The sequence below is a fragment of the Diceros bicornis genome, chromosome 19, assembly GCF_020826845.1.
Source record: "Diceros bicornis minor isolate mBicDic1 chromosome 19, mDicBic1.mat.cur, whole genome shotgun sequence".
In the NCBI taxonomy this organism is placed as follows: Eukaryota; Metazoa; Chordata; class Mammalia; order Perissodactyla; family Rhinocerotidae; genus Diceros; species Diceros bicornis.
Window position 1 is genome coordinate 4,007,414 of NC_080758.1, and position 12,717 is coordinate 4,020,130.

The 12,717-nt window shown below is 54.4% G+C and overlaps 1 protein-coding gene across 2 annotated transcripts in view; it reads right to left on the reverse strand.

Moving 5' to 3' along the window:
* PHACTR3 (phosphatase and actin regulator 3) overlaps positions 1-12,717 on the reverse strand; it is a 245,211-nt gene that overhangs the window by 81,060 nt on the left and 151,434 nt on the right. For both annotated transcript variants that reach the window (XM_058562383.1, XM_058562384.1), the window contains one exon: positions 8,595-8,777. In XM_058562383.1, the coding sequence (XP_058418366.1) occupies positions 8,595-8,777 (183 nt within the window). The remainder of the gene's footprint in view (positions 1-8,594; positions 8,778-12,717) is intronic.

Below are 12,717 nucleotides of genomic sequence, written 5' to 3' on the forward strand. Positions count from 1 at the left end.
GATTTGCCCTGAGCTAACATCTGTGCCAATCTTCCTCCATTTTGTATGTGGGTCATTGCCACAGCATGGTCACCGATAAGTGGTATAGGTCCTTACCCAGGAACCAAACCCAGGCTGCCGAAGCAGAGCACGCAGACCTTAACCACTAGGCCATGGGGCTGGCCCCCAGCAGCTACTGATTTTACATGTTCAGCTTTTAGCAGCCCTGTCCCCAAGGCATGCCAGCCAAGACCAGTGCGGGGAGAGGGGCAGAGTCAGCCCTTAAGGAAGGGTCAGCCTGCCCAGAGCCCCCTTCCTCTCTTCTCCAGCTGCTGGTTCAGGCTCCCCCAGAACCACTCCCCCACCGCCTTGAGCCCTGCCTTCTGAGCCCGTCCACCCCTCTGCTTTCTCCCAATCCATCAACCCTCTTCTTTCTCACTTCTTTCTTTATCTAGCTCAAGCCCCACCATCCATCACTGCAACGACCATCACACGAGTCCTCTGCCTCACTTCCTTCTCATTTAACTCTCTGGAAAAATCCCATCTCTGGAAAAGCCTCTGTTTGCCCATCCCACCCCTATCAAGTGCCACAGGAGAAAGTGACACAGAAGCCCCATCACAGCCATCTCAGGACCGACCCCCTCCAGGGCCCTCAGCTCTGCCTCCATTGCAGTCTCCTGCTTCAAACCTATTCTGTCCCTTTCCTACCTCCAGCTTCTCACCTCCCTCCCTCTTCCTCCCATGCAGCCTCACCTCTGGCTTTACAGGGGAAACTGAGGCCATCAGATTGGGGGACTCTAATCACATTCCTAACTTAAACAGGAACCTACTGTCCCTGAACCCCCTTTCTTCCTCTTCCCTGATACAAGAGAGGCAGCCTCCCATCCCACCTCAGGACCCCAGCACTCCTGCCTTCCCAGAGCACACCCCCAGTGCCCAGCCCTGGGCAAGGGCCTTGCCGCAAATCGTCTCGTTTCATCTTTACAACCAGCGAAGGAGGAAGACACTAACACTCCCCGGGAACAGCCTGACTGGTCCTAAAGCCCCTGTGTGGGATCCTTCCATCCATCAGGGAACGTCTCTGGAGGGCCTACCATGGGCGGGCGCTGTCCATGGTGCTGAAAACACAGTGCTGACCGAGGCACGCCAGCTCCCTGCCCCTAGAGAGCTTCCAGGGACACTTTTGAAGCAAACACTGCACGTCCCATTGTTGTCACCACCTCTATTCTTTTACTGTCCATGTTGGAAGTTGAAAACCTGTCAGCCCAGTCCCTTACTCTTGTGAAGCTCATGGAAATGTAGGCTTTGCCTTAGAAGGGCTCGCCCTTCTAACTTCTGATGTTCAAAATCTGAGAAACGAAATGCCCCCTTCCCCACCCACTGCAGAGGGCAGACTCAGTTCTGTATCACGAAGTTAGTCTGAACTGAGAACAACCACTACAGTGTCCTCCTCACTCCTCTGTCCTGTATGGGTACCCACGCTGTTGTTGTTGTTATTATTATTTATAAAACTATCCTCGAAAGCGTTATTTGTTAATAGTTTTTTTTTTTTTTTGAGGAAGATCAGCCCCGAGCTAACATCCGTGCCAATCCTCCTCTTTTTGCTGAGGAAGACCGGCCCTAAGCTAATGTCTATTGCCAATCCTCCTCCGTTTTTTTCTCCTTTTTCTCCCCAAAGCCCCAGTAGATAGTTGTATGTCATAGGTGCACATCCTTCTAGTTGCTGCATGTGGGACGCGGCCTCAGCATGGCCGGACAAGCAGTGCGTGGGTGCACACCTGGGATCCAAACCCGGGCTGCCAGTAGTGGAGCGTGTGCACTCAACTGCTAAGCCACGGGGCCAGCCCCCCGTTAATAGTTTTTAAAAGACTCCTAGACTTCAAGACTATTGTTATGTCCTATGAACTGTAACCTATAACTTCTAAGAGTCTACAATTCTGATTTTTTATTTAATAAGTTTTCCACTAATAATAACACTAAAATAAACATTTTGTGTTTTCCTGGTAAAAACAGTTGTGCGGTTTCCTTGTTAAGCCACAGGTAAGCACAGAAATGTACTTCTTCTCCATGTGTGCACCTGTCCGATGACTTCGTTGGGGTTCCTGTCTCATGTAAATCAGAGCAGGGCAGTGGACACTAACTCTGGGGAGACGATGCCCCAGAGCCAGGCCCTCAGCGGCCAAGCTTGCAGCTGGAAGCACCAGGCCTGGGGCCGGCATGAGCTCACAGTGCTCCATACAGGCTCAGATTCTGTCCTCTGGGCACCCAGCATGTTCCCAAAGTCACGGTTTCGGGGGGACAAATGGCACAGGGATGGCTCACCTGGCCTCAGGCACATCAGTCTCCCACCTCCATCCCTTCCTCTGTTGTGTTGGACTCATTTCCAGACATGTGACCTTGGTCTCTAACTCTCTGAGCCTCTGTTTCCTCATCTGTACAAATATCTGTATAAAATACCCGATTCTGCCCCCTACAATGGAGGGGAGGCTGACGTGAGGTCCCAGAGGGGAGGTCTGGAGCTGGGCATCACTCGTCCGACTTTGGACAGTTAAGAGCCACACTGCCAGAGAGAAAGGTGACTTGAGAGCAGAGATGAGTGTCCCTCTCATTCCAGGTTAGGGGTCCTCAACCCTGGCACTCCTGACATTTGAGGCCAGATAACTCTTTGTCAAGAGAGGCTGTCCTGTAAGATGTTTAGCAGCATCCCTGGGCTCCGCCTGCCAGATGCCAGTTGTGACAACCAAAAATGTCTCCAGACACTGCCCAATGTCCCCTGCGGGGGAGGGATTGCCCATGGTTGAGAACCATTGCTTGAGGTAGACACTATTTAGACTTCTGAAGGGACGCACTATGGTGTCTACTTGGGAGGGAGGCCCACAGCAAGCTCATGGCTGTGACATACTCTCACAGCACAAGCCTGGGTCCTGCCACCATAGAAACAGACAGGCCAGTTTCTCCCCATGGGATACGGTCTCCTTCCACAGGCCCAGGAGTCTGGATGAGGTGAGCAGTGCCTAAACTGGACTCCATGGTTCTCTTGGCAGCGTCGCCAAGGGAAGGGTTAATGGGAGATAGAGCAGCCGGGGTCAGGGTTCTCACCCCAGGTCAGCCAGAGCAGGTCCACTTGGATCTGTCTCAGCACAGTCCTTTCAGTCTCTCCACCTTGAACACTTCTCTTTGGCTTCTGGACACCACATTCTCCTGGTTCTGCCCCGGTTCCCTCTTGCCACGCTGGCCACTCCTGCTCAGCCTCTCACAGGCTCCACCTGGACTGTCCCAGAATCCAGCCCTTGGTCCTCATCTCCATCTAACTCTCTCATTGGGTGGTCCCATCCAGTCCTCTGGCCTCAGAATCAATCCCACCTCTGTTGACCCTGTCCTTTCCTCAGAGCTCCAGACTCGTACATTATCAGCCACTTTGACCTCTCCATCTGGAGGTCAAATAGGCAAAATAAACCTATCTCTTGATTTCCCATGGGAAATCCCTTCCCAGTCTTCCCCTTCTCTCTCACTCATCCATCCATCCATCTTGCAAATGTTCTTAAGCAATTATGGGGCCCAGGCACCCTTTTAGGAGCTGCAGACATGGCACTGACCAAGACAGAGCCCCACCTTCACCAGGCTTACTACACGGCCCTCCATCCCCAACTGTCCAGCCAGACTGGACACAACACTCGATCCCTCTCTTGTCCTCTCCACCCTGTACATCGCCCCTTATATCTAATTCATGGATACATCCTGTGCACTTTCCTTCCAAAATATTTCTCAGAAGCGTCCACTTGTCCTCCCAGTGTCCACTGCCATGGCCTCTGAGCTCCTATCCTTGCTCTTCACCCTGTCCCACATCCATTCTCCAAATTACCCATTCTCCACATTCTGCCAAAGGGGTTGGAAAACATTTTCCGTAAAGGGCTTTGGCTTTTTGGGTCACAGGGTCTCTGCTGGTGCAGAAAACTCTGGAAGGGATGGCCAATCCAAACAGCAAAAACTCTCCTGGCTGTGCACCCAAGTGGACACGCAGCCACCTCGCACACTCAGGGCTGCTCAACAGAACTTTCTGAGATGATGGAAATGTTTCCACCCTGCCCCTTACAGTAGCCACTAGCCACGTGTGGCCAATGAGCACCTGACAAGAGGCTGGTGTGACCGGGGAGCTGAATTCTTAACTTTATTTGGTTTTAATTAATTTAACTAACCATGCAGCTAGTGGCTACTGTACTAGATAAGACAGCTCTGGATTTTCTGGGAGTGAGTCAGTGGTCACAGCCCACAGTTCCTCAACCAGAGAGATCCCAAGGGAAGCTTCTAACAGCCCCGTGAAGGTTCCCCCACCCCACTAGCCCAAGGTGGAAGTGTGGGTCCCCCAACCTCTGCTCTGAGGACCCTGGGACTCAACCAGCAACTCTCACCAAAAACCCTCCTCCAACATCTCCCCACAAAACCCATCCATGCTCATCACACCCTGACCGCTCGTGTCCCTGAGGTGTCTGAGGGGTCCACAGGCTGGGTAACCAGTTTTTCAACATCTCTCTAAGCCTACATCTTCCTCTGCATCTTATGTGAGCCTGTAGCTACCATTATAGTTCAGAATCTTGTCAAAACAGAAATTTTAACATTAAGTCTCAAGTGCTGTTTCAAATTTAAAAAAAAAACACGCAGAAGCCAATATCAGCTTTGCATGTGCCCTGCACCTGGGGTCCCTTCCTCAGGGCTATCCCTGTCCCACCCGGACCAGCAGAGGTCTCTTCTCACTGACTCAACCCCTAGCTGAGGCTCCTGTGTTGCTATACGAACCCCAACGTAGGGCTCACATCTAGGAGCAGAAGTAACTGACGCTCAACCACGCATGCACATCCATGACCTACTGTACGTCTTGACGGAACACGTTTGATTGACATACTTCTGTATGGCCCTCTCCTCACTTATTTTCTAGAACAGGAGCTGGTGAACTTTTTATCAACAGGGCAGATAGTAAACATTTCAGGCTTTGCAGGACAAGAAGCAATATCAAGATTCCCCCAAAAGGAACGACCCCTTCTCAGCTCCCAGCGATGGTCGCTGGGTGGGGACACCAGCCCAGTGGGGCCCGAACTTTGAAGGCTGAAAAGAAGCTAGCTACAGGTGCGGATTTTTGCAAACACTCTCAATTTTTAAACGTTGACTTCCAATTTTTTAAGGAGTGAGTTTAATGTCCTTGCGTTAAATTATGATCTGCTCCCTCACTGAAGGGCTGCGCCGAGGCCAGGCTTGTCCACAGACACTGGGAGCTGCAGTGGTGGTCAGTGTCCCTGGTGCAGGATTCCAGGCCTGCAGGGCTGCAAGTGACCCCACGGGGTCCCAGCTTACAGTAAAATGCAGGTGGACCCACACCCCTAAAGACACGTGCTGCTCAAGACAGGGCCTCAGGGGCATTTGCCGGCAGCCAAATATGAGTGTGAATGTACCACTCTCCAAGGGCTGCTTTTCCACGATGATGATGATAAAATGAAGATGATGACACAAACGATGAGGATGATGACAATGGTGACGGTGGCAATCACTAGCAGCAGCAGCAAACACTTTCCGAGGACTCACTGTGTGTTAGGACTGAGCTAAGTGATTCCTGGGGATTACTTACTTTAATTTTAGTAACCCTGAGAGGTTGGTGCGACGATTACCCTCATTTATGGTTGATGACACAGGCTCAGAGAGGTTGAGTGACTTGTCCACGGCCACACAGCTTAGTGAGTAGTTCAGTCACATCTCAGACCTGGGTCAGCCTGATTCACAGGCGTTGCTCTCAATTCCCTAATTCTTTACTCTTGGATGAGTTACTTACCCTGTGCACCTCCATTTCATCATGAGTAAGAGGGGGCAACAGTAGTGCTGATCTCTGAGTGGTGTTTCCAAGGCTAAACGAGCTAATATGTGCACAGCACCCTGTACACTGGCCGAGGATGTCAGCGCTTATCGTCTCGGCCTTATGACAAAGATCACCAGCTGCTACTACGGGGTAAGGAACGAACAGGGCTTTCTCCAGCCAGGCTTCGGGCTGCTTCAGAGTGGACGTTTCTCTGCAGTTCCCATACTTCTGCTTGCTGCATTTACTTATGTGAACACACGCTTTTTAACTTACCACGAAAAGAAAATCTCTACCACTACCCCAAATGAGAAATCCACACCGCTTGCCCCAATTAATGAAAATAAACGTCACTATTAAAATATTCTCTAACCGTGTGCCTGTGCCACCCACGTAAAATCATCCCCCATCCCCAGGGGCCTGGGACTGCACTGGGGCAGGCAGAATGAAGAGCCCGGCCACGGGATGAGGCTGCGCCGTGTGGATCACACAGTGACCAGGCCCAGTGGGTCTCACGCCCCAGGCCGTGCCCCACCCTGAGGCCCAGGGCTCCTCCTATCCTGCAAACCTCATTGTCATTCCATCCCCATCCCTATCCCAGGGGCTCCAACTACCTGCACAGAAGGGCTGCCTGTCTGACCCCCTCTATCCTACCCCAGCTCTGGCCACCCTTGCAAGCCTTCAGCCCTGCCAAAGTCCTTTGGTCTTTCCTGCTCCCAGGCCAACCACACCCGCCAAAATCGGGCCTGTGGGCTGCTTTTGTACATACAGTTTGCTGGCACATAGTCATCGCCTTCCATCTGCACCTCTCTATGGCTGCTTTTGTGCTACCAGGGAAAAGGCAAGTGGTTGCACAGAGGCCTTCTGACCCACATAGCCAACATTATTTACACTTGGCCCTTGAGCCCGTTCTCAGTCTCCACAAACATCCTTCCTCCTGTCCAGGATGGTCTCTCCACTCTCTGCCCGGCCAACTCCTACTCATCCCTCAGGCCCCAGCTCAGCTGCCCGGGCCTCAAACCTGGGGAAGAGGCTCTGTGCGTGTGCCTGCTGCCACGAACTTAACTCAGGAGGCCATCAGGTTTATGATCCCCAGACACAACAGCACGTCTCACTCAGGAAAAGGTCCTTAATGCAAATTTATCGTCTCAACAAACCAACTGTGCTCTCAAGAATCCAACCCCAAACCAAGCATCTGGCTAGAGAGAGTGCCCGAGGTTGGAGGGGCGTTGATGGGAGCACGCACATTCCTCAGAGCTGAGCAAACACAAAGAACCCGCCGAGGAGAAGTGCCAGGTGCCAGCAGGAGGCTCCGTGGCCAAGGGCAGGGTGTGGCTACAAGAACCACAGATGGGAGGCAATGGATGCTTCACTCAGCCATCAAAGTCACGACAACCAGCAACCTGAAGTCTGATGCCAGGGGACATGTGGACAGGGGGATGCCAAGAGGGCCTCTGGGAGAGGCCACAACTGTCCCAAGGGCCAGAACTTTTCAGACCCCAAACATCTATCGCTTCCCAAGACAGGGGGAACTGAAGAGGCACAGCCACCCCCAGGGAGGGCAGCATATGCCTCTTGGCAGGTGCCTGCTGACGCTGGAGGGACACTGTGGACGGGGCAGCCAGCGACAAGTGTAGGCGTGAGACTTCTCTGTCAGAAGGAAGCAGCAGAGAACAGATGCCCACTGGCTCTGAAGCAGAAGACCTGCCGGCCACAGAAGCCCCAGCAGGCTTGTCCACACGGCCTGGACTTCCAACCTCCCACACTTGTGGAGACACAGCTGAAGTTCCAGCCCCTACGCCGGGCCTGTCCCAGTCATGCTTGCAATTTACGAGGGAACAGGCTTCCAGCTCGACAGTGAGCTCTCCCGGAAGATATCTATAAAAACACTCCGAACGGGTCAGAGAGAGCGGGTGGCGTGGATCTCTCAAAGCTCCCAGAGGCTTCTTTGGTGAGTTCATGCTTCTCTTCCTTTCCGTCCTTCTTTTCTTCCTTTCTCCTCCCCTTCCCCACAGCTGGCAACTGTCCTGGCCTATTCTATTAGAATAACAACAGTAAGAACCACCACCACCAATAATCACTCAACGTGGCAGGCACTGTGCTAAGCTCCTCCCACCCTCCAAACAACGCTGATACAGACCCCACTGTTTCCCCATTTAACAGACGGGGAAAACGAGGCTTAGAGCAAGGCACCAGGCACAGCGGGCAGAGACGCAGTGAGGAGCGCCCTGGCACACAAGCAGTGGGGCACACCGCGCCTTTCCCTGCACCCAGCAGCTCCGGGGCGCCGCGTGCAGGCACCGAGGCACTCCGCCAGGGGAAGAGGCCATCCTCCGCGGAGGAGGCAGCCACCTGCTGCAGGACTTGGGCCACCAGGAAGGTCCCTCTCCCTCTGTCCTGCCCTACTGTCTTGGGGTCAGCTAAGATGCTCCCACAGGACACCGGCTCCTTTGGAGAGAATGTTCCTGCTCAGAGGTTCCCAGTGAACAAGCAAAGATATCCTGGGAGGAGGGTACATGGGAAGGCCACCTCTGAACATCTTTAACAAGGCTGTGCCAGACTTAGGAAGACGCTGGAGAAAATAAATGCTCCAGCAAACGTTTAAATTCAGCCACGTGGCGGAGTGTAGCAGGGCTCAGAGCCCGGGGCACGGCTGTGCCTCTGAGGACAGTCTTCTAGGAGCCATTGCCCAGGCCCTGACTGGGGACCCCCTTTACCAACCCAGCCGACGGCCATCCTGGCAGCAGTTCAACCCCACACCATCTCCCGCCAATACCTGCATCGTCCGAATGAGCGTCCGAGGACAGCAGCTCCTCCAGGGAAGCCTGGTCTGTCCCGGGGGCCGAGGGGCTTCCCGGCTGGGCTTCTCCCGAAGTCAGAGCCTCCTGCTTGGGAGTGGACGGCTCGCTCTGTGCAGCTCCGGGGCCTCCGTCAGGGGGGCACGCTTTGCTTTCAGCATCTGCAAGGAGATTCTGCTGTCAGCTGAGCCTGTCCTCTCTGTCTACAGGCTTTCATTCCTACGAAGTGTCCTCCTGGGAAGTATGCCACCCCGGGCCCTGGAGGGTACCCTACACCCCTCCCACACACCCGGGAGCCCCTCCCCACAGCCTGTCTTCGCATTGCAACACCCACTGGCCTCTGCTCTGTGCACACCACTGCCTGCCTGTGCACTCTCTTACTCCCACACCCTCGGGAGACTGCACAATGCCCCCACCCTAACCCCGGCTCTGCCTTGCGGCTTGCTTCGGTCAATGGGACATCAGCAGCTTTGATGCAGGAGCTTCAAAGGCGCCTGCACGCTCCTGCTTGCTCCCCCTGTGGACCCCGGCCCTCGCCCCGAGGACACACCCAGGCCAACGTGCTGGGGGATGAGAGGAAGGTGGGGCAGAGCCGAGCTGCCCCCGTCCTGCCAGCCAAGGCGGGCCCAGACAGACGACAACCAACACTGTTGCTGTACGCCTCTGAGGTACTGGGGTTGTTTGTCACATGACACTTTCATGGCTGCACATAACCAACTCTCCTCTGCACCCACCATCCCACCACTGATGCCCCATTATGCAAACGTTTCTCAATCACCCACTACGCGTCTGGCACGGTGCCGACTCTGGGAAGGCAGAGATTAACAAAATGCAAGCTTCGTCCCCTAGGGGCTCACACTCTGAGGCATGGTGAGCCCAGGAATGCACAGCCAAGGACTGAGCGGGGGAGCAAGGAGTCTCAAGGACCAGACAGGTGGCCGTCCCAGAAAGGATGACACCAGGCTCCTAGTTGGGCTGAAAGGAGGATGTGGTGCCTCCCTTGCTTGGGGTTCAGCTGCTGGGGCCTTTGAGGGTCCGGCCCTTGACTGATCGATCACCACCAGGGTCATCTTACTGATGAGGGGCTCAGCGCTCAGCAGCGTAACAACTGGTCTGGGTCACACAGCCACAATGTGGCAGGTCCAGGCTGGGAGACGCAGCCAGCTTCTGAGAGACAGATCACAGCCCAATGCACAGCACGCCCACATGGTCCCCGGAATGCCCCTTAGTCCCCACAGCCGGTTCGTCGAGGCCACCACTGCACAGAGCAGCAGCGAGACCGGCACATGTTCACACAGCCGGGAGGCAGCAGTGGGGGACCAGCCCGGCTCGGATTCTGGACAGTGTCCTCCCACGTTGCTCCCATCATGGCAGCAGGAGGAGGAGGAAAGGTTGATTTCAGAGTCGGGGGCCCCCTGTGCCCAGGTCGGTCCTGATTCCTACCTGCTGTCCTTGTGACCTTCAATAGTCCTTTCACTCCCAAAGGTGTCCTGGGTGGACACGGGCAGGTCACCCTACCCATGCACCCCACGCCACTGCCAACGGGACTACCTGTGCCCACACAGCAAACGTTTCTGGGCCTCAGTTTCCTCATCTATTAGATGGGGATGATAATCTTACTACGTGCTTCACAGTGTCACTTGGGGAATTGAGTTAATACAGATAACGTGTCCAGGACAGAGTAAACACTGTATGTGCGCTGGCAATTATTGTTATTGCTGTTGATGATGACCGGTTTTTGATGAGGAAGAAGATGATAAGGGTGATGCTCTGGCCACTCGGCCTGGGCCCTGTGCCCACGTGATAACAACAGGCTCAGGAGAGAGTTTCACAGGCTCCCTTAACAGGGTCCTCGCCGCGCCCAGGACTCAGGCCAGGCCCCTGGCATGCGGCCCTCTAAGGGATTTGAGCCTGTAATCATTGCTCATCATGTTCCCTCGACTGCACATCTGTCTCCTGGGAAGAAGGGCAGAAAGGTTGGTCACACCAGAGGTCTAGAGATTTGGGGCTAGGAAGATCTCATCTACGCAGCCATGTCATCTGACCAGGGGGTCCAGGCCAGGGGCCGGCAACCTTTCCAGAAAGGGGCAGATGGCCGGTATTTTAGACTTTGTGGGCCACATGCCATATGGCCCGTGCTGCATATTCTTAAATTTTTTACTTTTACAAAAACCCTTTAGGTTTACAAACCAGGTCCTGCCCCAGGTGAGACTCTCAGCTAGATTTTGCCAACTGACTCCTAAGCTAAAAAGAGACTCACACGCAAGCCAAGAGAACCCACCCAGCAGAGAAAGTTAGATATCACAAAGCTCAGAACTACAGTTTCTTGGATCCTCTCTCATGACTGGTTTACTCATACCTGGCACACAGTTGTCATGGTCTCTGCCACCAGCTAACCTGGCCCTGGGTGACAGAGATGACAGCCAGCACTCACTGAGGGTGTGCGCTCTGCAACACCATCTCACCTGAACTCCATGACCATGCAAGGTGAGGCTGCTGCCCGCCGTTTACAGATGTGGACACAGACCCTTGGAAGGGGCATGCCATTTGCTGCCGTGACTATCATTGTTGATAATAATAATGATGTCTCCATCATCAGCAGCAGCAAAATAGTCAGAACATTGAATCAGGAAGCCCCAAAGGTCTCCAGCCTCTCACCGGGCTCAGCAAAGGCTCCAACCCCAACGCGCCATCCTGGAATTCCTCCACCTGCTTCCGCAGCTCAGCAGACTCGCAGGACTTTTCTGGGCCGTGCTCAGAGCCCCGGCTCATAACCATGTTCAATGAAAAGTTACAGTTCCCAAAATAGCCCTGGTAGCAGGGCTGTTGCTAAGAAACGCTGGTGGAGGCGGGGGAAGCCATGGGTGGCTGGTCCCCTGCTCCTCTCACCGTACAGTCGGCCCTCCCTCCTGGCCGTTTGCCATCGGACGCCATTCTCCTTCTGAGCTGCAGAGAGGAGCACACATTCGGGCGCCTGTGTTACCTACAGAGTAGTCACAGTGCAGGGGAAAGTGCCACAAACACACACACACGCAGGCACACATGTACACAGTGAAAGTGCATACAAGCACACACATGCATGCAGACACACACATGCACACACATACATGCAGACACACACTGCCCCCGGCGTTCCTGCCACACAAGCACCAGATAGACTTCACTTGTCACTGCCCAGTTCCCCTGAGGAAAGAAACCTCGTGTCTCTCAGGTCACTGAACACAGCACCAGGGTAACAACCCTCTCTTTCTTACATCCAATGATGGAGAATGGCATTCCTTCAATTATTGAAGAAAATGCCAAATGGACACGTACTGGAAGATGGAGGGAAGTCATTCAGGAACATACACAGCGTCTGGCTGAGAGAAATGAGCAGGCTCCTGTCCGCAGTGAATTTGGGCTGGGGACCGGGCGGAAGGGCTGGGGACCGGGTGGAAGGGCTGGGATGCTGGCCGGCCCTTGCTTGCTCACAGACGCTTCAGAGGAGGATGGCCAGAGCAGTGAAGCGGGAGTGTGGGGAAGGGTCACCTCCTCCCCTCCCCATGCAGAACTGGTCCCATCTCACACGGCTCATAACAGCACAAACGGGTCCTTCTGAGGTTCCAGAAGACTACCAGACTTCCAGGAACGAGAGTAGAGCAGGGGGTCAGAGTGGGTCATAAAGTGCACGTGTTAATAGTATCATAAAATAACACACCCCCGAAAGAGTGAGGGCAAACCCGTGCCCTGCACACAGTCCTGGGGACTCACAGGCTCTCACCTGCAGGCCCTGTCCAGCGGCCAACTCTCCCGTCACACTGCTGACTGCTTTGTGGGCAAACTCCAGGGTAACTGACTCTGGGGGCAAGGGGGTATTCACATGCGTGTGTGTGTGCAGGCCAGAGGGCCCTCCCGGGGTTTGTCCTGGCCAAGGAAGCTCAAATGCGAGGTCTTGGGGCTGCTCAGGACTCCGGGCAGCTCTGCAAGGGTCTGTAGCCTGAGCCATGGAGGCCTCTCTGGGCCCCTCCATCACTGTCACCCACTCAGCCTTCCAGGTGCCCCCTGGGTGTGAAGTCTTGGGTACAGTGTGGCCAGATTCAGCGGGGCAGCTGGCCACCAGGG